The 23,333-nt window shown below is 36.0% G+C and overlaps 3 protein-coding genes across 7 annotated transcripts; all 3 read right to left on the reverse strand.

The window, feature by feature from the left end:
- Nucleotides 1-442: 442 nt before the first annotated feature.
- Nucleotides 443-8,109, reverse strand: LOC147400273 (uncharacterized). 5 transcript variants are annotated; one of them, XM_086445898.1, is made up of 9 exons: nt 7,777-8,109; nt 5,156-5,274; nt 3,184-3,245; nt 1,860-2,018; nt 1,480-1,580; nt 1,275-1,367; nt 1,083-1,175; nt 698-988; nt 443-594 (listed from the first exon to the last, which is right to left on the reverse strand). In XM_086445898.1, exons 5-9 carry the CDS (start codon nt 1,513-1,515, stop codon nt 586-588), a joined length of 522 nt encoding a protein of 173 aa, XP_086302024.1. In that variant the 5' UTR covers nt 1,516-1,580; nt 1,860-2,018; nt 3,184-3,245; nt 5,156-5,274; nt 7,777-8,109; the 3' UTR covers nt 443-585. The 5 variants fall into 5 exon arrangements, with proteins under 5 accessions (XP_086302024.1, XP_086302021.1, XP_086302020.1 ...); XM_086445895.1 differs by lacking the exon at nt 5,156-5,274 and adding an exon at nt 5,488-5,547; XM_086445894.1 differs by lacking the exon at nt 5,156-5,274.
- Nucleotides 8,110-10,762: 2,653 nt separating this feature from the next.
- On the reverse strand, nt 10,763-11,394 carry LOC147400274 (uncharacterized). The gene has a single exon (XM_086446663.1). The coding sequence runs from the start codon at nt 11,352-11,354 to the stop codon at nt 11,064-11,066; it is 291 nt and encodes a 96-aa protein (XP_086302789.1). The 5' UTR covers nt 11,355-11,394; the 3' UTR covers nt 10,763-11,063.
- A 7,258-nt stretch (nt 11,395-18,652) lies between these two features.
- On the reverse strand, nt 18,653-22,371 carry LOC147400275 (Tetratricopeptide repeat (TPR)-like superfamily protein). Its single transcript, XM_086445899.1, has 2 exons — nt 19,541-22,371; nt 18,653-19,404 (listed from the first exon to the last, which is right to left on the reverse strand). Exon 1 carries the CDS (start codon nt 22,327-22,329, stop codon nt 19,741-19,743), a length of 2,589 nt encoding a protein of 862 aa, XP_086302025.1. The 5' UTR covers nt 22,330-22,371; the 3' UTR covers nt 18,653-19,404; nt 19,541-19,740.
- Between the last annotated feature and the right edge of the window lie 962 nt (nt 22,372-23,333).

A 23,333-nucleotide genomic window follows, 5' to 3' on the forward strand; every position in this document is an offset into this window, starting at 1 on the left:
TATAGGTGGTGTCGCTAAAAAGTCATATGACCCTATAGTGGCGGTCAAAAACCGCCGCTAATAGATTATATTACCGTCGCTATAGTTATGAGTGGATCTTATAGTGACGGGCAAAAACCGCCGCTAATATATTGTATTACCGTCGCTAGAGATATAAGTGAGTCCTATAGTGACGGTCAGAAACCGCCACTAATAGTGTATTACTATCGCTATAGATATGAGTGAGATCTATGGTGATGGTTAAAAACCGCCGCTAATTAGTTTTTTACCATAACTATAAATACAGTTTTGAATGCTTATAGTGGAGGTACTGGCCACCACTAATAAGATTTTTATTTTTATTTTTATTTTTTAATTTCTTTTATTTAAAACTTATTTGTAATTAAATACCTATTTTTATACAACCTGTCAATTAAACTCAATTACTTAGTAAATCAAATTAGTTAAGAGACAAGTACAACAAAATAATAAGTCGATTGAATTAAGAGCCAATGCTTATAAATCCATGTTTATCACTCAAAAAACAAAAGCTATCTATCATGGTTGTTGTTGTGGACACTGATCATTGCCGGGTTGATTGTGCTGCTAATCAACCTACAATTCATATACATTAATCAAATTAATCATATAAATAAATATTTATTTATTAATAAAATATTTTAAAACACAACATATTCTATTATCGGTGAGAATTTACCTTTCTCATTAGAGTAATAATCAATTCCTTGAGTCTCTCCACCTCAGCATCTCTCACAATTTGTTGTTGCTCTAAAGACTCTAATTTCTTCTTCAACCTATGTACCTCAGCAGAATCGCTAGAGGAATTTTCAGAATATGATGCAAATAATTTGCTAGGAGTCGGTCCCAGGCCGACACCACGAACACGACCATGTCTATCAGGACCCAAGACTTGAGATAATACATCATTTCGACCTGTAATATCTTGAGAGTCTTCTGGTAATAAACTCAAAAGTTTTTTTATCTTGTCCTGCAAAATATTTTAAAAATTCTTAGTATCTTCAAATTCAGATATTAACATAATTGATTAATGCTTGATGAAAATTATCTAAAATTAAACTTACAATCTTCTCCGCCATGGCCAAATCATTGGGCTTGTGTGTCATGAGAAATAAGATTGCTCGACTTGGCTCAGTATTCGTTGAACTCTTTAATTTCTATGTGCATCACATTAAGACAATGACAATAAGATTAGTTTATAATATAAATAATTGGGCACGGAACTGATAGACAACATAATAAAAATATATATATACCTCATCATATCTAATACAAACTATAATCTTCGTCCCAATCGTATGGGTCATTGTCTGTTGAGCTCGATTTACCTTATTTCTATAACTTCGAGACTGTACATTATACAATTTGTCAGAAGTTAAATATATGAGATATAGAGTACCTTATAATTTATTTGCAACTTTTTAAAATTCAATATGTATAAATTTCAAATATAAAATGTACCTTTCTCCTGACTTTAGATTCTGTAATGAGAGGCATTGAGTGCGGCCTCTTTTTCTTTTCGACTTTGTCCTCTCACCAGATGAACTTTGTCCAGGTTCCATCTGCAAATGTAAAGTGCAACAGAAAAATGAATTATTTATTCAGATAATTATGTTTTATGTACTAATTGTGAAAAAGCATATACAACAAGTTATGCTTTATTTACTACTAAAACAATTTAGATTCACTAACACCTCATACAAGGACTAGCATTAAAAAGAAAAATTTGTGAAGTTGTTAAGTTGAGTCAATATAAGGTTCAGCATTCTCACATGAATCATAAATGAGAAAACAAAAGCATTCATGATATGAAAGATTTCTTAAGTGCACAAGTGATTTACCTGTCTTGTAGAAAAATGTCTTTGGCAATTCTCTTATCTACTACTGCAACCTTTGCATGACAGGTAGATATCACAAATTGAAGTGTTTTCTATTCTGCCAATGTCCATTGATCCAGCTATGTGAAGATTTCAACCCATTGGATTGTAGCTCCTAATTTCCTGCATATTTGCATGCTTTAAAATCTCATTTACATATTCATTTCCAGAAAATGAAGCATGATGAACAAGTTGAGAAGCATCTGCTATGAAGGTAATGCATGTCCAAAATAAACAAAACCAGTATAGTAGTGTTTAAGATATTATCTATTGAATGAAATAGAAAGAATAACAGGAAGGATGTGTGCTGCTAGAGCAAGCATAATTATGCTACATAGCACTATAAAAATGCAATGCAAGAATCCGAGAATCTGAGAATCAAATGGATAACAGTGTAGTATTTTTATAAGAAAACTTTTTTAGCCTAAACAGGTCCTTTGAAAAAATTTATTTCCAGAAAAAAGATCAGCCAAACAAATTTAATCCAAATGAGCCTTAAAAAAAATTTCCATTAAGAAGGTGTGTAAAAGATACAAACATACCAAGAATATAGCAACAAATTCTAAACAAATGAATCCTTTGTTCTTTTTTCCATCTCAATCTAAAGTGATTGATTCCCTTTTTAAAATATGACTGAGGACTGAAGTGAATTAAGAGATAGATACTGTTTGAAGTCTTCTCCCATGAAGTCAGAACCTTTTTTTGCTCTCTTAGAAGAAAGTGTTGATGATCTCACTTTGTGTGGTGGAAAGAACTTAAAAATCTGCAAAGTTTCAAATGCACAACTATACTATTTTCAAGTGATGATAGATTTTCAGATCACTCAAACAAGTGGCAGTGTTAATGTAGGGATTCCCATGCAAAACAGAGAGAGTAACTGAAACTTAATCACTAGAAGAAAAAGCCTCTCTTATAGATAAAAAGACCAAATAAAGATGATTTTATTAAAGGCATATTGCATTGTTTATTTCTAGATATTAGATTTGACCATAGTTTGTGTGACATAGATGAATGGATAGAAAAGTATAGCAAGGGATTCTGACAAGCATATACTGAAATTGTCATCTTTGTTTGATTTTTCTTTACTATTCAATTAACTTGTGATGGATAACAAGGTACCCACTTCTCGTCAATCTATTAAGAATTCTGCATTAGATGGAAATCCTAAGCTACAAATAATCTATCCAATATACATGAGAAATCTGTTTCCGTGCATAAGAGAGGGAAAATAAGAAGGAAACTGAAATTAATGTCTCATGTAATAATTGGTGCACAAAAAGCATCTCACCGATTAGAAGTCCACGATAAGAGAATCTAGGCTAATCAACAATGCTCCATACAGAGTACATACTGTGAAACAAATTAAGAAAACCAAATGATAAAATTAGTTTGTAGGGACAAAAGGAAATAAAAGAATAAAGGTTCCATAGATATAGTTATTCAACGACATAGTTTAGACTTGATCAATAAGTATTGGATAAAAGAGACCAAACTGATCAGCAATACAAGATCACAATGTAATATTTTATCACATTTCAACTTTCAACACCGCAGTATTAGCATATTATTGATTATGCACTAGTGGAGATAATAAATAATACTAAGTGGACTTTGGGGCAGTAGTGAAGATTATAGAGGAAGTAGTGGCTATTAGTAGTAGTGGCAAAACAGAAGGTTATGGCAGCAAGGGTAGTGGTGCCTATCTAGCCAATCATCTAACCCAACCAAACCTAACAAGAATTGCTTAAATATACCTCCCTTGCCCAATGAATCAGCATCTTCATTGACACCATGCCTAACCAATTTGGCATTGGGAAATTTCAATCCATTGATGAAACCTGCGGGTCAAGGACTGAACCCATTACCTCGTACTTGTGTACACAACAACATCTGAGTTATCGGGTGGGTGTAACAAACACATTCTCTCAACATTCCATCATGACCTCTTGGGCCAGTAGGGTTTTTCCAAAAGAAAAATCCTTATGCACCTTGCTCTGCAGGCCCAATAAGTTATATAAGTCATGTATTGTGGATGAGGATGCAAGTGGTCTCACCTATGTAAGAATGTAACCTTCTTATTGTCGGTTGGGGGCCTGCTTAAAGCCCCGATTACCATTCAAAAAAAAAGTTAGATAAGTTATGAGCACAACACTTGGGATATACCAACAAGATCATGCTCACCCATAACCATAAAACATGACAACTTGTTAATATGTTGAGCAAAATACTGCAGAATTTTATTGCATTATAACTCATAGTCTAATACAAGTAATCAGTTTTTAAGAAGAAAAAAAAAGATGACTGCAACAAGAATACACCCATTAACCTAGCTCTAACAGGCTTCGAACAATGACATCTAAAATTTTAATGTTGTAACAATAAATTGCACTTGTCAATTAGGAAATACAACCAATATGAGAACTGTGGCCTGTGTTGGATATAAATAACAGTGGTGAAAACTAACCAGGAATCCCACTCACTGTTTTTACCATACAAAAAAAAGTTTGGGAGAAAAGGAAAATGATAAAATATTTAAAAAAAATTATATATATAGGGAAATGTTCAGCACCCAACCATTTACCCAACCATTTGCCCAACATGTTTTGTCCTATATGGGTTAGAAGTTTTGGAATGGGCTGATTTTTTGTGAGGATGATCTCTACGGTTAGAAGATCATCCTCACCAAAAATCAGCCCATTCCAAAACTTCTAACCCCATGTTAACAAGTTGAAAAATCGTGGACCGTCCAATTGGGAAAACCCACCCAATTTGGTGGAGTGTTCTCCCATACATCCTTCAAGGAGTTTAGAGCAGCAACTACACAAGGAGAAGCAAAAGAGTGTACACTATAAGCCTAGTCACATAAAACTGAATTGGATCAATCAAAGCCAAGTATGGATCACTGATTAGATCTTAAGATAAATGCCCATGGGATTGTCTTCGGAGTCAAGACTGATTCAGCAAAATGTCTGGCATAACAATGCCATTTAAGACAAGATCCTAGGAAGCATGGGCAATCTTTCTTGGCAATAATGAACCAAATTGATTTTGGCTATGCTGATATTGTACAAATTAAAAAAGAAAATAAATTTCTGCGAGACACAAAATTTTCAGAAAGAACTAAAATGTGAATATTTATTTAAAAAATTTATACAACATCAAGGGATCTATAAAGTTTCAGATCAAATGATTAGATCCTATGGAAACTAAGAAAGTACCAATACCAGCTAGGAACCAAAATATGAGGAAAGGATACAAACCCGCGTTGTAGCTAAAGCAAGGGAAGATGATTCCTATGCTACAATTGGCTTGGAACTAGTAAAACTGAGTTTTGCTGCACCATTGGTGGATGCACCAGCAAAGGTTGAAAAAGGAACACCTTTAAAACAAGTTGGACGATAAAAAATAAATACTTCAGCAATGAAGCCTCTATATTCCAGTAGGTCTAGGATACCAAGCATTTCAAGAAATATGCAAGTGATTAAGAAGCAAAGGGTTGCACTGAGTAGGGAATCAAACAATCAGACACCAAAGAAAAAAATATTTATATCAAGTAACCAACTTTACAGAAACAAGGTTTCTTTACTCTTACCAATCTCATCTTTTCAAGCATTTCCCCAAAACTTAATACCTTAAGCTCTGCTTCATCAGTCTACAAAATGAAACTTAGTGAGAAAAGTTCCCTACCAGATTTTTAATCATATAGCTGGTTTTATACTTATGAAACTTGTGGGAATTTCAGTATCGAAGTTTAATGCCCAAAGTCCACATATGGTGTACCAAGAATTGGAAATCTATGCTTCTACACTGTTTTTATTAAGCGATTGTGTTTACAAATGTTTGTGTTGTTTCTAGGCTTGTTGTAGTAAAAAAAGAGACTCTTAATTGGTTTTAAGAGGATCAGAGTCTAATAGGTTATAGGAGCAATATTAAGGTTCTGTTCTAAACTGGATGCACATGATCTCACAAGTATATGCAGAAATTGAATAACAGAATTGTCATCATGTACCACTTTCATGTCAACTACTAACCTCACCTTGCTTGCCTAGCAAATTAGTCAGTCCATAGTCCAATAGATCTTTTGAAGAATAGACTAATCATATGAGAATAAATATAAGTCCCATTCCACATGTCAGTACTCAATATCGACTATCATTTTAGGGACTAGAATGAGAGGTAGTGGCAACTACAATTGCTTTACCAGGAGCTGCTGCTAGTATTGCATGACTAGAGGCAAAAGTATATATTGCCATAAGAATGGGAATCCCAAAATGAAATTTTCCTGTAGAATACCTTTGTGGCATGGCAAATCCATCAGATATACATACCATGTGCCAGAGCAAGTTTTGACACAAACTTTTGTTATCATAGATATTTCAAGTAGAAGGACATCATACAACAAATCCACAAGACACATACTTATTGGAATATGATTGCATTGTGGTTCTGTAAACCTTAGAAATTTTGCTTGCTTAACATCCAAACACAGATTTCAATGATTTTGATGCCACATATTTTATATAGAGGTTTGTCACCTCAACATCTAATACTGTGAAACATGCTATTTCACTAAATTATTTAAAAGACCATGCAATTGCAAGGTGTTAAGAGAATAAGATGCATCGCAATAGACACATGAGGTATTATATCTTTGTCAATTCTCGAATATTAATACAGGGCTATGTCAAAATCACCAAAAAAAGAAAAAAAAAAAAAAAAAAAGAGAAGGATGGTTGCACCCAACCTAACCACCCAATTAAATTTGATACTTTGGGCGTTGCAAGAAAAGTTGATGTGCTTAGAAATTCTCTATTTTTGTTTTAGAAAATAAGACATTATGCTGGAGTAACAAGTATTGAAATTCGAGTCATGTTGAAGTAACATTGAAATTGATATTGTTTCGCACAGAACCATAGATGCTTCTCACCTCGTATTTCAATGAAAAGTATTTATGGTTCTGTACACATCCATATCAGCAATGTATGAAACGATGTCAATTTCAATGTTACTTCAGCATTTTCCTTCAAATTAATCCAATCTGTGGCATGCCCCAAGGGTTTCAAAGGGTACTCAAACGTAGTTGGAACCAATTATGTGGTTTTTGGATAGTGGATTGTTGTTTCAGTTATAACTTGTTTCTAAGGTTACTAAATGGTCTAATTAAATATTAATCAAGAAGATACTTAGGAATAAATGTACTATTAACTAAAAGTAGAATCCAAGGTCAATGTGAAATATGTTTTTACTTTCTTCAAGAATATAGAGAGTAACACTGTGTGAATTCTTTATTTTTTCACTTTGGCTTGAAATCATCAATCTTACACTGGTTGGCAATGTGGATGTAATTCACAATAAGAAGACAATCACTAAAGACTAAAAAATTTCTTCATATCCAGTACCCTACTTATCAAGCATTTGGAGGATCACTTGTGGTTCCAACTTCTAAGGGTCTCATACCTAGAATCAGGTCGATAAGCACCCAAACCGATGTCATATTTAAGATAATTGAAGTATTTGGCCTTGGATTGACTTGTTATTAGGAAAATGATGAGTCAGACTGGTTTCTATAGAAATAACATCACCTAATTACATGAGAAACCCCAAAAATTGCATAATTTTCATTCAAAGAACTTTAAATTGATTAGTTGAACCCATCTCATAATCAAAATCGAATACAATACATGATAACTTACAGAAAAAATAAAGGAAACATTCATTGTTATAGGAATCATACATCATTCTGAGATTTGGATTCTCAAAACCTCAAAGATCTACGAAATTTGCGATTTCGATTATCAAAACCTCAGAGAATCTGAAGAGGAGATGAGACGAACTAGAGAGAGAGAGTGAGAGAGAGAGAGAGAGAGAGAGAGAGAAATACCTGTAAGAGGGAAAGATTTCCTCCATACATTGAAACCCTAGATGTAGAGGAGATGAGACGAAGTTTTACAAAATTTCGATGATACAGGGAGAGAGAGGTTTTTCGCGAAATTTGTTAGTTTTCGCGCGCAGATAGGTTTTAATTTCTATTTGACCATGTTCCATAGTGGCGCCTATTTTGGCCGCCGCTAAACATCTGCCGCTAAATGTAAGCATTTTTGTTGTGAGAGTATTCAAATTGGGATAATGAAGCAAATGTGATCAAAGTCCATACGCCTAAACTCAAGGAGAGTAATGAAGAAATCGGAGACCATGATTTAAGCGAGAGAGAGAGATTGACAAGTATGAAACATCATTATTGATTCTTGAAGAAGAATCTGAACAATTGACATAAGAAATTGTAGAGCCACTACATCCTTTGACTTTAACACTAATTTTATCTCAAGAAAAAGAAAAGTTAGTTAATATTTTGAATAAATCAATGGGTTATGCTAGTTTTAGTTTTTTTTATTTAAAAATGAAAGTCCAAATTTTGTTTGATGATTTCGAAACCTAGGAAGAGATCGAATTGAAGACTTAACTTCGAGATAAATTAAAGTGGAAGACCCCACCGTGAGATGCATTGGATAAGAAACAAATCAGGATCAAATTACATGGGGATTGTAAAGACTTTATATGTTGGGAAATTATCACAATTTTCTTTTGCCAGTGACGAAATCTTTCCAATCGAAGAGAATTGATGAGGACATCGAAACTTGAAGAGCAAATTTTAGTTTTTATTTAAATTTAAATTTTAATATTTTGCTTTTATATTTTTTGAATTTATTTTGATGTTTTATTAGTCCATGATCTTAGTATAATATTTAGGGACAATTTAGTAATTTCAGTTTGTCTTTTACTTAAATTCATTAGGATTGAAAAATTAGGAGAGAGAAAGTTACGAAATTTTGTTATTTATTTCGTATTTTAGCTTGATTAGGATTCTTAAATTTATTTTCTTTATATAGATTGTATTAAGGATTTTTTTTTTTTTTTAACGAAGAATTTGATGAATAAATAATTGTTTTTTTTTATGGAGTAAAGTGAGTTCTTCACCGTGGTTAGTGTGATCCCAAGATTTATTTATTTTTATTATCTTCTCATCTTTCCATTTTCTTTATTGTTTCTTGATTTTCTTAAAATCTTGAATTCTTGAAACTATCAAGAATCCTCCAAGAATCCTCTTTTCTTGGTTTTCTTTTAATCATTGTTGTTCTTGATTATTTATTTTTGACTCTTGATTCTTGAAACCTACAAACCTCAACTCTTAATCCTTTTCCATTTTCTTTTACTCTTATTTCATTAATCTCTTTTCCAAATCTACCATATTCCTCTTCTTCCCTCCCCGTCTAGCATCAACTGTCCTTACATATTTATATCAACAATTAAAATATATGTCGAGGCACGAAGTACGACAAATCACGGGTTATTTACCATTGTTTGAGGTATAACTGATAATAATCTTTAATTAGTTTTGATTTTTTGTTTATATTTTACAACTAATTATGTAATAATAAATTTTTTTGCAGGCATATGTATGAGCATTTTTTACATAATTGTAACTAAATCCCAACGTAGAATTTATAACTGGAGATCTGTGTATGAAGTGGTGGAATCCACAATCTTTGTTTGGAGATGTATTCAATCAAGTCCAATTATTATAAGTGAGCATCAATGATTTGACCAAGAAAGATGCAAGTATTAATCCAATTTTCTATTATATAATGTAAATCGATGATATTCCTAATTTTTACGTTTGGCAGGTGATTTGGGAAACTTACAATGAAGATAGGGGAACGTATCCATTGAACGAGGTCACTTTCTTCTTAGGCTGCTTTATGGCCTACGGCGTTCCCTGAACCATACTATCCTGTCAAGTGTCTTTGACAATTTTGCCATGCTCCATGCATGCCCCCCAGATCCACTATGTCCCCATCGAGCAGACATAGGTACGTACGTAACATCTTAAAAGGTGGTCTATGATTTCTCTGGTCAATATTGGGATGAATGAGATGATCATGTAATTTTGGCTAAATTACGGGGACGGATGGTTATGATTCATTGGATTGTGCCATTCAGTATCATTTTTAGTACCAAACCAAATCACACCCGATCTTTGAGAACCTTGATAATAGCATTGGAGGGTTTACACAACGTGTAAGGGCAACTACACCCCAAGGAAACAATGATTTGGTAAGTTGGTATATATTTATTATAATTTTGATTTATTAAATTGTATTTAAGTCCAAGGCTATAAGTTACCTGAATACCTTATAAATTTTGAATTATATATACAAGTCATAAATTCAAACCGTTAAATATCTATAATGATACTTATTATAATCGTTCTGATACACAAAATTTGCTTCTGTTAATTGATTTTTTTTTTTAATCAAGTGGAGGATTGTTAAAAAATAAATATATATACTTTATATTTTTTAGTATAGATTCAAATAAAATTAATTTATTTTATTTGATAATTTTAAATTATTTTTGTTTAAATAATATAGTAAATATCATTGGTTGGGAATAACTTTAAGTAAGTTACTTACTACTTATGAGATTAAATCCTAAGTAGTTATAATTTTAAGTTTTCAAAGGATTTAACAACAATAGAGTTGTCTTCTACAGCGGTACTAGGCACACTGATTCAGATTTTTATTTTTCTTTTTATCAATGCTTTGGTTCAATTTGAACTCAAAAGAGGCAATGGTTTTATCTCTCTATAGGGACACATTTTTTATTTTTTAAACAAGGCACCCTCTTGTGCACACAGCTATTTGAAACAAAGGAAACCCTTCATTATTTATATATATATGCGAAAATCTGAATTTAAAAAAAAAAATGATTCAAAAATTAATTAATCTCTCTTTTCTCTTCTTAATTAAAATTTATTTTTATTTTTTCAGATTTTCTATAAAAGAGATATTCGTGTATCCGACATTCTATGTGATAGATTTTCTCAAGATTAGTGCAAACTTTGAGAAAATATACAGTTTTGACACAATTGGACTCTATTGTATCATGAAAGCAAATTCGCTAGCAACCCATTTGCATCTTCGATTTCAACCGGAGTGGGGGCCTCAAATTACTACGCGCGTTAGAGCAATCCTTTTGTCCTTCTTTTTCCCACTTTATTTTATCCATTTATTTTAGCAGAAAACACCACATCTCTCTGACAATTTGAAAAAAAAAAAACTTACAAAGGGAAGCTTAAACAAAATAAACAAAGAGAGAATAGCAGTTAGATCATGGGATGCCTTGGCGGTTGATGGCATCAATGGCTGCAGTCTGACCCTGAGAGAGACCAGTGCCAGAGAGGGTGGGTGCATCTGTGGCTCCTCCTCCTCGACCTGGTTTGGGCTCCATGTGACCCTCTGTGCCGTATCCTTGGCGCTTGTACTCCTCCAAATCAGAGTACTTCACGTATGGGCTACTCTCCAATGGTAGTAATCCTTCAATACTTTCCTTCTCTTTTTCAGACTTCTTCTCTTCTTTGCATTCTTCCTTTCGAATTATCTGATCTCCACTTCTTGACATCTTTCTTCCTCTCAATCAATATATTACTTCTTTCATAGCGAGGGCCTTAATTTTCTTTTAATATCTCAAACATCACTTGAAACGGTTGGGTTGGGAGTTATTCTCGGTTTAACACATGAGATCGAAAGGAAAAAAGTATATCCTCACAACATTTTTTTTATAAAAAAATAAAAATGCTCCTCCGATCCACCAATCACATGAGCCCGCATATTGAGTGTATCTTCAAATTACAAAATTACAATACTTAGACTTGACGTGGCACGTACTAGACAACCTGTGAGCACTGTAACGAGAAATTTTCTGAGCAAAAACTCACTCAGATTGAAAAGGTCCACAAATATTTTTGAGAACGAGTTTGATGCGAACTGGCCGTTAAAAAAATTGGAGAAATCTAACACGTTGCCACCACCATTACATGTCCATCATTTTTGTGAATATTTCACAGATAACTCCCTATGTTTTCAAATGGATGACATGCTTTTTGACCACATTCTTTTCTTGTAGACTAAAGAAAATGATCTTGATGCCCTCATCATCATCATCTTCAAGTTGGGTTTCATGAATAATTCTACAAGAGAAAATTTTGAATTTTTTTTTTTGGCTAGGTTGGAAAAAATATGAAGACAAAAATATATATTATTAACTATGGATGATATAGAAGTATATAATTCATATATTAAACATAATATTAAAGAAAATTATAAATTCATTTATTAAATAAGATTTCATGTTAAACAAAATATAAAAGTCTCGTGATAATCTGACGCATCACAGAACTGTAGATCATTTGCCTTGGGATATACAAGAAAAAGATTTATGATTCTGCGTATCCCAAGAGCAATAATCTACAGTTCTATGATTGAGCGTCAGAAAATCATTAATCAACATAAAAATATAATTTTTTAAAACCTTGCAAATAAGTCGAGATTAAATCATCAATTGAAAGATTTGCAAATTAATGGTGACTTTCAAGAAAGAAAAAAATGGAGAATTTTATCACTATGATCATCATACAAAATTTATAAGAGAAGACCGAGGGAACAAAGATTCCTAGGCAGAACATACACGAGGAATATTGAGTGCAAAATTCGTGTGGAAAAGGAGTTTGATCACGTCTGCTGGTCCTTTAAATATGATGGGATTTGTGGCACCTTCAATTTAGATTCTTTTGGTATATATTTGGCTCATTTGGATTCTAATCAACACTAGCCTCGATTAACTCTTTGCAGCTTTGGAGAACTAATGGAATGAGATTCTTTAAGGGGATTGTAAGGAATTCAACCCGAAATTCCCAACCTGTGAGAAACAAGAAATAGAGGAAAAACACACACGTCGAAAAAAAAAAACAATCACACGCACAAGACAGTATTTACGTGGTTCGGCAATTTGCCTACGTCCACGGAGTTGTAGAGATTTCACTATTTCGAGAAGAATTACAAAAGTGCGGCTCCAGTCTCAAAGACGACAACCAAAACCTTAAAAAACCCTAATCACCAAAAACGGCTTTTATATACTGCGCACAAGATACACAATGGGTTACAAAACGGGCCCCAAAAATTTTTCCCGGGGGCGTTGCCCCCTAGGCCCCCAGGAGGCTTATCCATGAGCGCTCCGGCTTGGGCCTATCGGCCCAAGCCTCCACTCCATGGATTAAGCCTCAGAAAATATCCCATCAAAATACCACGCAAACATTATTCGGGTCGTCAACCGGATCAAAATATAACTAGGCTCCACAAAGCCCAACAAATCTCCCACTTGGAGACTAGTTCAACCACCAACATTAACTGCAATCTTCCAAAACACAATCCCTCATCCCTACAACTCATCCTCCTGTCCTCAAGCTAGAAGACCAACAGAAGCTGCACACAGCTTCAGCTTCTCAATAGTGACACCCTTAGTCAACATGTCTACCGGGTTTTTAGATCCACAAATCTTCTCGAGTATAATCAACTTATCTTCAACAAGGTACCGGATAAAGTGGTATTTTGTTTGTATATGTTTCGACTTTGAATGAAAAGCCGAATTTTTAGCAAGAAAAATTGCACTCTGACTGTCACTGTGTAGAATACCCATCTCCTGTTTCTTGTCCAATTCATCTAAGAAACCATGTAGCCAAATCATCTCCTTCCCAGCTTCAGTTGCTGCAACATACTCAGCTTCTGTAGTAGACAAAGTAACAATCTTTTGTAAATTTGAAGCCCAGGATATAGCTGTACCACCTAGAGTAAATACAAACCCTGTAGTACTCTTTCTGCTATCAACATCACCAGCAAAATCAGCATCTACATAACCCTGCAGTTTCAAACTTGCACCTGTGAAGCAAAGACATGTATCTGATGAACCCCTAAGGTATCTCAGAATCCACTTGACTGCCTCCCAATGCTGTTTTCCAGGTCTACTCATGAATCTGCTCACAACTCCCACTGCATGTGCGATATCTGGTCTTGTACACACCATAACATACATCAAGCTGCCAATAGCTGAGGCATAAGGCACCTTGCTCATTTGACCCCTTTCTTCTTCTGTCTTCGGTGATTGTTCTTTGCTTAGCTTGAAATGACTGCCCAAAGGTGTGCTCACTGGTTTAGCTTCATTCATGTTAAATCTGCTAAGAATTTTCTTCACATACTCTGACTGTGAAAGCTTCAATGTACCATTAGCCTTGTCTCTAATGATTCTCATACCAAGGATTTGCTTTGCAGCTCCCAAATCCTTCATTGCAAATTGTTTTGACAATTCCTTTTTCAGATTATTAATCTCTTTAATGCTAGACCCTGCAATAAGCATATCATCCACATACAACAGTAAAATGATGTAAGAATTGTCAAAAGACTTAACATAGCAACAGTGATCAGCTTCACATCTCTTGAACCCAATTCTATGCATGAAGCTGTCAAATTTCTTGTACCACTGTCTAGGAGCTTGTTTTAGGCCATACAAGCTCTTTCTCAATTTGCAGACTAGATTCTCTTGTCCTTGAACAGTAAACCCTTCTGGCTGAATCATATAAATGTCTTCCTCCAAGTCACCATGAAGGAATGCCGTCTTCACATCTAACTGCTCAAGATGTAAGTTTTCTGCAGCCACCATTCCCAGCACCAATCTAATTGTTGACATCTTCACAACTGGAGAAAATATTTCTATGTAGTCAATGCCCTCTTTCTGCTGGAACCCTTTAACAACTAATCTGGCCTTGTAACGTTTGCTACCATCATGCTCATTCTTTATTCTGTATACCCACTTGTTGTGCAAAGCCTTCTTTCCTACTGGCAATTTTGTCAGTTCCCATGTCTGATTCTCCAACAAGGAATCCATCTCATCCTTCATGGCTAACTCCCATTTGCTTGAATTCTCATCTTGCAAGGCTTCATCATAACATTCTGGCTCACCACCATCAGTCAGCAAGAGATAATTTAGAGCGGGTGAATAACGTTGTGGAGGTCTAGTGGTCTTGGAAGATCTGCGAACTTCAACTACAGGTGTACTCTGATCTACCTGTGAATCTACATTCTCCTTATCTTCTCCACCCATTTTTCGAATAGTACTTTCAGTCAATTCATCTAAGTTGACAAACTCAGATTTATTATGATCTATCTCTGTAACATCTGGCACTACATTTGACCTGTCCTTATACATAACCTGTTCATTAAATATCACATTTCTACTTCTGATGATTTTCCTGTTTTGTTCATCCCAAAACCTATAGCCAAATTTCTCATCACCATAGCCAATGAAAAAACATATTTTTGATTTTGCATCAAGTTTACTACGAGCATCAGAATCAATATGAACATAAGAAACACAACCAAAAACTTTTAAATGGAAAATTTTCACCTCTTTTCCGCTCCAAACCTCCTCAGGAAGTTTGAATTCCATGGGAACTGATGGTCCTCGGTTTATCAGATAAGCTGCAGTGCTAACAGCATCAGCCCAGAAAGTTTTTGGTAGTCCAGCATGCAACCTCATACTCCTAGCACGCTCATTGAGAGTTCTGTTCATGCGCTCAGCCACACCATTCTGTTGGGGTGTCCCAGGAATGGTCTTTTCCATCCTAATTCCCTGTGCAGCACAGTACTCACTGAATCCTCCATCTATGTACTCTCCTCCATTATCTGATCTCAAACATTTTAGTTTCAAGCATGTTTCTATCTCAACCATGGCCTTCCACTTCTTAAAAATTTCAAATACATCAGATTTATTTTTCAGAAAATAAACCCATACCTTTCTGCTTGAGTCATCAATGAAGGTGATGTAGTACCTTGAACCTCCAAGGGATGCGACCGGAGAAGGCCCCCACAAATCAGTGTGTACTAACTCCAATTTTTCAGCCTTCGGTGTTCTGCTAGTTTTCAAAAAACTCACCCTTTTCTGCTTTCCTAAAATGCAGCTTTCACACATGTCAAAGTCAATGGACTTTAATTCTGGTAGCTTTCCTCTTGACAACAGCATCTTCATCCCTTTCTCACTCATGTGCCCAAGCCTGCGATGCCACAGGTTTGTGTCAGTACTTGCTTCAGCAATTGCAACTGTATCTCTTGGACTTGAGGTCATATATAGAGTGCCAGTCTTCTTTCCACGAGCTAATACTCTAGCTCCCTTTGTAACCTTCCAAGTACCACCAACAAATAGTATTGCATGCCCTTCATCATCAAGTTGTCCAACAGAGATCAGATTCCTCCTTAAGTCAGGAATATGTCGAACCTTCTCCAGTAGCCAAACAGACCCATTGGGCAACAGTATTCGGACGTCTCCCATACCCACAACATCCAAGGCTGAACCATCAGCCAAATACACCTTACCAAAATCACCTGCAACATAATTTTGTATGATTTCTCGGTGTGGAGTGGTATGAAACGAAGCTCCTGAGTCCAAAACCCAATCATCAAGTGGACTGTCTACTGCAAGAAGTAATGCATCCTGTACCTCTTCTATTACAGCATTAGCAGAATCATCTTCATTCTTCTTCTTAGGACTTTTGCATTGCCTCTTAAAGTGACCTGTTTTCCCACAATTCCAGCATTGTACTTGTTGGCCTGATCTAGATTTACTTCGGTTCCGATTAAAATTTCTGGATTTTGATCTGCCCCGATTTGAATTTCTATCATTTCCTCTGCCTCTTGTCTCAAGGTTTAGGGCAGAACCAGATCCTGAGGTTTCGCCTGCATCTCTTCTGCAAATCTCTTCAGCCAAAATTAAATCTCGTATGTCATTGTACTTCAACTTTTCTTTTCCTATAGAATTGCTCACTGTCATCCTCATTGCCTCCCAACTGTTTGGTAAAGAAGCCAAAACGATCAGTGCATGGATCTCATCATCAAAATCAATTTCTACAGATGACAATTGATTTGTGATAGTGTTAAATTCATTCAGATGTTGTGCTACTGATGCATTCTCTGCCATCTTCAGATTGAACAGTTTCTTCATCAGATGCACCTTGTTGTTTGCTGACGGCTTTTCATACATACCAGACAAAGCCTTCATCAAATCTGCTGTGGTTTTCTCCTTTACAACATTGTGTGCAACAGACCTAGACAGAGTTAACCTAATAACTCCCAGTACCTGTCTATCAAGAAGAGCCCATTCATCAGCCTTCATAGTCTCAGGTTTTTCTCCCAAAAGAGGTAGATGCAATTTCTTCCCATAAAGATAATCTTCAATCTGCATCCTCCAATACGCAAAGTCTGTGCCATCGAACTTTTCTATTCCAGACACCTTTCCTGCTTCCTCTACCATTGCTCCCACTCAAACCTAACCCTAGGTTCTGATACCAGTTGTAAGGAATTCAACCCGAAATTCCCAACCTGTGAGAAACAAGAAATAGAGGAAAAACACACACGTCGAAAAAAAAAAAAACAATCACACGCACAAGACAGTATTTACGTGGTTCGGCAATTTGCCTACGTCCACGGAGTTGTAGAGATTTCACTATTTCGAGAATTACAAAAGTGCGGCTCCAGTCTCAAAGACGACAACCAAAACCTTAAAAAACCCTAATCACCAAAAACGGCTTTTATATACTGCGCACAAGATACACAATGGGTTACAAAACGGGCCCCAAAAATTTTTCCCGGGGGCGTTGCCCCCTAGGCCCCCAGGAGGCTTATCCATGAGCGCTCCGGCTTGGGCCTATCGGCCCAAGCCTCCACTCCATGGATTAAGCCTCAGAAAATATCCCATCAAAATACCACGCAAACATTATTCGGGTCGTCAACCGGATCAAAATATAACTAGGCTCCACAAAGCCCAACAATCCTTTACCACTTTCTTTTCAGTCATAGTGGATGTTGTTGATAGCTTTGTTCATGCTTTTTTATATTGTCTTGCTAGTTGGTGGTCTACAGCTTCATTTTCTATGAGCTAACCCTTGTTGGTAAGAGATTTTTTTTTTTTTCCGCTATGAAAGTATTGTATGTTACGTTGGAAACCAAGACGAAGTAATCACCTGGATAAAGGGGCTCGCATGCTTGGCCAAGTAGGGAGAGGGTTGCTATAAAATGATTAGATGGATAGTGTGCAGCCTTACAGTTTGGAGTATGATAGGGTGGATATATGTTAGTATCTGGGGTGGGAAGGGGGGGTTGAAGAGTGTAATTTGGGATTGTCATTCAAAAGAGGTCATTGCTAGAATATTTAGGTAGCATTTTCTCGCCTTCTTTGATAGATTGTTTATGGTCTCATATGCAACCAACCTGGCATATACAATTGCATATGCTATTTGAAAGCACTGATTGCATGCATGATATCAAAGTGAGGCAGTTTATATAGTGAGATCCAAACTTGAGAACATCTCCGAAATGGAAAATTATTTTTGACTTTGAGCGATTAGTTTGGTTGGGACGGTTACAAGATCATGGCAAAATTTGAGCTTCAAAACTCAAGTCAATCTTGGATGGAGTTTTGTTTGTGAATGAATGAATTTAACTCAAGGTTGAGATCTATAAAGCCTGAGACTGTCTATAAAATTGACCTGGGAAAGATATGCAATTATGAGAGTTGAACATTCTTGAGAAACATATTATTTGGTACGTGCTTTGATGAATTGTGGATGAATTGGATCATAAATTGTACAATTTGGGGAAGTCATATTCAAGATGTTGTTAGTATAGGTAGACTCTAATGTTAATTTTCACACTATATCGATCTTCAAGTTTGATTCCAGATTTTTCGACTGTAATTTACAGGCACAACCAAATAAGATCTGCTCTCAGATTGATCTGCGTAATTTTGATGGGGCTCACAGAGTTAGATTAGAATAACCTGAGCAGCCTATTGATCCATTTATGTATCAAACTCTCTTTGGTGGACCTACGCATCAACCTTCTTATTTATTTTATTAATAAGCGAAAAGAAGGACAAGATCACCCTCTTACAAGAAGGAAAAGAACAAGAGAGAAGGAAAGTGGAAGTTAAAGGAACAAAAGAACAACAAAAACCAACCCGCATTACAAATTACATAATTCAACCCACACAAAATCCTCAAAGAAAACTCCACGAAAATCTTTGCTCAGCTTGCTCCAATAAAATACCAAGGCCAAAATCTTCAAAGTCACTTCATGGGGAATTTTTTCCTCTCTGAAACACCCTTGTTCCTTATTTTCCAAATCTTGCAAAAAGGAAGGACAGTCCACAAATGTCTTTTCCTGGAGAATATATTGTGAGTCCACCCAAGAAAGAGTGACAATACAGAGTTAGGGAAAACCCACTCTAAATGAAAGAGCGAGAGAAATGACCCCAAATGGCAATAGAAAAGGGACAATGAATTAAAAAATGACTCCCAAACTCACCACTTCCTTAGAGAGAAAACAATAGTTTGGAAAAGACCAACCACATTTAATCAAATTATCCAAAGTAAGAATTCTCCCAAGGGATGCTAACCAAACCATGGAATTCCTCTTAATTGCACCTTATTGATCACTTGTCCTTACTCTCAGCCTTATGAGTATATTTCATCCATTTGATTCAAGCAAAATTTTCCTTCATAGGCATGAAGCCCATCGACCAACTCCATTAGTGTATTATTAATGATATAACAACATTGCCTGTCCAAAGCCTGGATAAAGTAGGAGGGTCGTGTTAGATTGGAAGCGAGTTTAAAAATTCAGCACCTCTGAACTTTAATCTAAATCAAATAATTCATTCAAGGCTTTAAGCATAATAGAATGGAGGAACTGGATTCATTACATCACCTCAATTTTTGGGGATAAGGCTTTGATGTTGATGATGAAGAGGAATGAATCCCATTCACTGGCCTGTTCGCTGAGCAGTCAACTGCATTGCTAAATTCTTGCACTGATAGTGAACAATGACCCAATCTTTTGAGTGACCCAAGAATCATTTTCATTCAATTGAATTGGTGGCAATGATGAAATTAAAACATAAAAATAGGTTATCCAAGCCGGGCTTGTGAGTACACTGGAAGGTACGGCTGAGGAACATAGCCTGCTTTTCTCAGCTCTAGAAGAAGACTCTTCAACAATAGATAAATCTGAGAAGATTCAGGATGACTTGTGTCTGCAGCAACAAACATATGGGTTGTGCTGTTGATCTCAACCCAGCTACAACCTGGTAACTTCTGGACCCCTCTCTCCTTCATCAAGCTTCGAACTTTAAGAACATTGTCCCATTGACCAGCATCAGCATGAACATTCGCTAACAATACATAGTATCCAGAATTTTGTGGGTCCAACTTAAAGAGATGTTTCGAAGCAATCTCAGCAAATTCAACATCACCATGGACCCGACAAGCTCCAAGCAATGCTCCCCAGATACCCGCATCAGCATCAAAAGGCATGCTTTTTATGGTCCTCAATGCATCATCTAGACGTCCAGCACGCCCAAACAAATCAACCATGCATGCATAGTGCTCCATCCGAGCCATGATTCCATAGTCCTCAGTCATAACTCGGAAATAATGAAAACCTTCATCGACAAGGCCTGCATGACCACAAGAAGATATTATGGCAAGAAAGGTGATATGGTCTGGCTGAATTCTATTTTCCAGCATTTTTCGGAACAAACCCAATGCATCATTAACTTGACCATGGGTTCCATAAGCAGCAATCATGCTATTCCATGAGACTTCATTCTTCCCTTCCATTAAGTCAAAAACACGACGTGCAAAATCCAAGTCGCCACATTTAGCATACATATCTATTAGAGCACTCTCGGCAAAAAGGTCAGATCTCAAGGCACCTTTCATCATGACACCATGGATTTCTTTCCCATAACGGAGTGCCGGCAAATTTGCACAAGCGGAAAGAGCAGCTGATATCGTGACACAATCACACTTATTTCCTCCCAAAACCATTTGACGGAAGAGGTGGATGGCTTCCTCGGGTTTCCCATTTTGGGAACAACTTGTGATCATTGAATTCCACGCCACAGAATCTCTTTCAAACATCCTTCCAAAAACTTGATGAGCAAGATCCAATCTACCACATTTTGCATACATATCTGTCACTGCACTTCCAACGTAACATCTTCCTTCATACCCATTCTTCAGAATGTAACAATGCAACTCCTTCCCCAACTTCAAAGCAGCCAAGCCAGCGCAAGCTGGTAAAATACTAGCCAGAGTTACTGGATTCGGTCTCATTTGTGCTCCAAGCAAGTATTGGAAAATCTTCAAAGCATCACTGTTCATCCCATTAAGAACATAACCTGAAATCATTGTTGTGCAAATAACGACATCTATTGTTTCTGTTTGATCAAAAATCTTACATGCTATATCTTCTCCTCTACACTTGAAGTATATGTCGATAAGCGCACTCTTCAAAAATGCATCCAAACACACACCATTTCTTACTATATAACCATGAATCTCCTTACCCCATCTCAGACCTTCCGAGTGAGAAACAGAAGGAAGAAAACTCGCAAATGTGATTGAGTCTGGTTTGACACCAAAAGATAACATCTCACGGAACAACTCCCAAGCCTCACTCATAAACCCATTTTGAACAAACCCGGCAATCATCCCATTCCAAGTAACCAAATCAGTCTGAGGCATCATCATATTGAACAACCTACGTGCATCGTGTAAACAACAACATTTTGAATACATCGCCAACAATGTATTAGCCACGGGCGAATCTAAATCCAACCCACATCTAATTGCAAGCCCATGAATCTGTGTACCATAATCGAGCATCCCCTGAGTAGCACAGACCGATAGAACACAAGCAAATGTTATAGAATTGGGTTTAATTTCAGTAAATCTCATGTTTTTAAATAATCCAAGAGCGTTTTCCGAATCCCCATTTCTAACATACCCATTAAGCATCACATTCCACAAAACACAATCTTTAAGAGGAATTTTATCGAACAGAACACGTGCATCTTCAATAGAATCACTCTCTGCATACATTTTGATCAAAGAACTACCCACAAAAACATCCATCTCAAAACCCATTGATCGAATGTTATTGTGAATGAACCTACCTAAATTCAAAGCAGATAAACCAGAACAAGCCTTAATTATATAAGGAAACGTATATTTATCAGGAGAAACAGAGCAACTTAACATCTTGAAGTAAAACAATAAGGCAAATTGGAAGCAACCCATCATAGTGAACCCTCTAATCATCCAATTCCAAGGCAAAGGAGAAGAATTGGGAGAAAATTCCAGAAGCCAAAAGAATGTGCTTTTGGCATCGGGTAAGCTTTTACAAAGAACATACATAGATAAAATCCTTGATCCAAAGGAAAGATCCATTTTTTGGGTAAAAAATCCATTAAGGATGATTTGGGCATGAACCTGGTGGCCCTGTTGAAGTGCAGAGGAATCCGAACAAGACTGTAAAATCGATATAAACTTGTTTGTTAAATCACTTTCTTCTGTAGAAATCTCGGATGAAGATGATGATGATATATTTCTATCTGTGATGCAGTTTATATGAATTGGTTTAGGTGTGAACCTAAAAGTAGTGATGATTGATGAGAAATGTTTGCATATTGAGAATAGGTTTTTCTCTTGCATTGAATTATTCAAGAGAAAGAATGTTTCATAAGATTTGGAGGGAGATGGTTTTTAAAGGTGGTGATATTACCACGCCATTATTAAATGAATCCACACTAATAAGTGATTTTATTATAAAACCACATCTAAGCATGGTTTTAAAACTCGGTTTCACGTCTCGCATCATCCATGCCAGATACCGAATCGTCTTGGGCAAGTTTTCGATACATATGAGACATCTCATTCAAAAATTAAAAAAATGAACGTGGGGTTTTAAATCTCATTCGAAAAATTGACTTGTCCATCTGTCTCGTCCATGTCTGATACCAAGACAACTCAGGTGATACATCTCGGTCGAGTTTTGAAACCATGCATCTAAGTAAGAGCTGCAACTACCACTTTTAACCCTATTTGCATAGGCTCGTGCACAGATTTCCGTTCAATAATTCTAGGGGCTTTCACTTCTTGGTTCAGTTTGGGGTCAAATCGGGAACCAAACCAACCTAAGTGAACTGACATAAGTCGGCCGGTTCCACCAAATAAGAACTAAAAATAAATAGAAATCAAATAGATCTAAACCAAACTAAATCAAACTATGGTCGATTCGATTCTATGTGTTACTCATATCCTATAAACTTGTTTGCAAACAACATAATTTTAATGAAAAAATAAATAAATTTCGCTTTTATCTACTTCAATCCCTCTCGGGGAAACAATGTGCAGTAGAAAAATTCCAAATGTTACCATAAAGTGACATTTTTCTCAATTAAGTACTAAGTTGACTTATTTACAACGCATGAGGATCAAAGTCAAGTAATGGAAACATTCCTCAAAACTTGATCTGAATATTCCCATGAATACTTCGAGATATCTTTCTATCATGTATGAAAATATACTCACATACACCGTTGAAAAGTAGCTGGTGCATTGTACAACGTAAAGGACATGCGAGGATATGCAAAAGTTCTGAAAGGACAAGTAAAAGTTATTTTCTCATGATCAGTAGGAGCAATGGGTATTTGGTT

Source organism: Akebia trifoliata, chromosome 6 (assembly GCF_017979445.1).
Source record: "Akebia trifoliata isolate Shusen 1 chromosome 6, ASM1797944v1, whole genome shotgun sequence".
Taxonomy (NCBI): Eukaryota; Viridiplantae; Streptophyta; class Magnoliopsida; order Ranunculales; family Lardizabalaceae; genus Akebia; species Akebia trifoliata.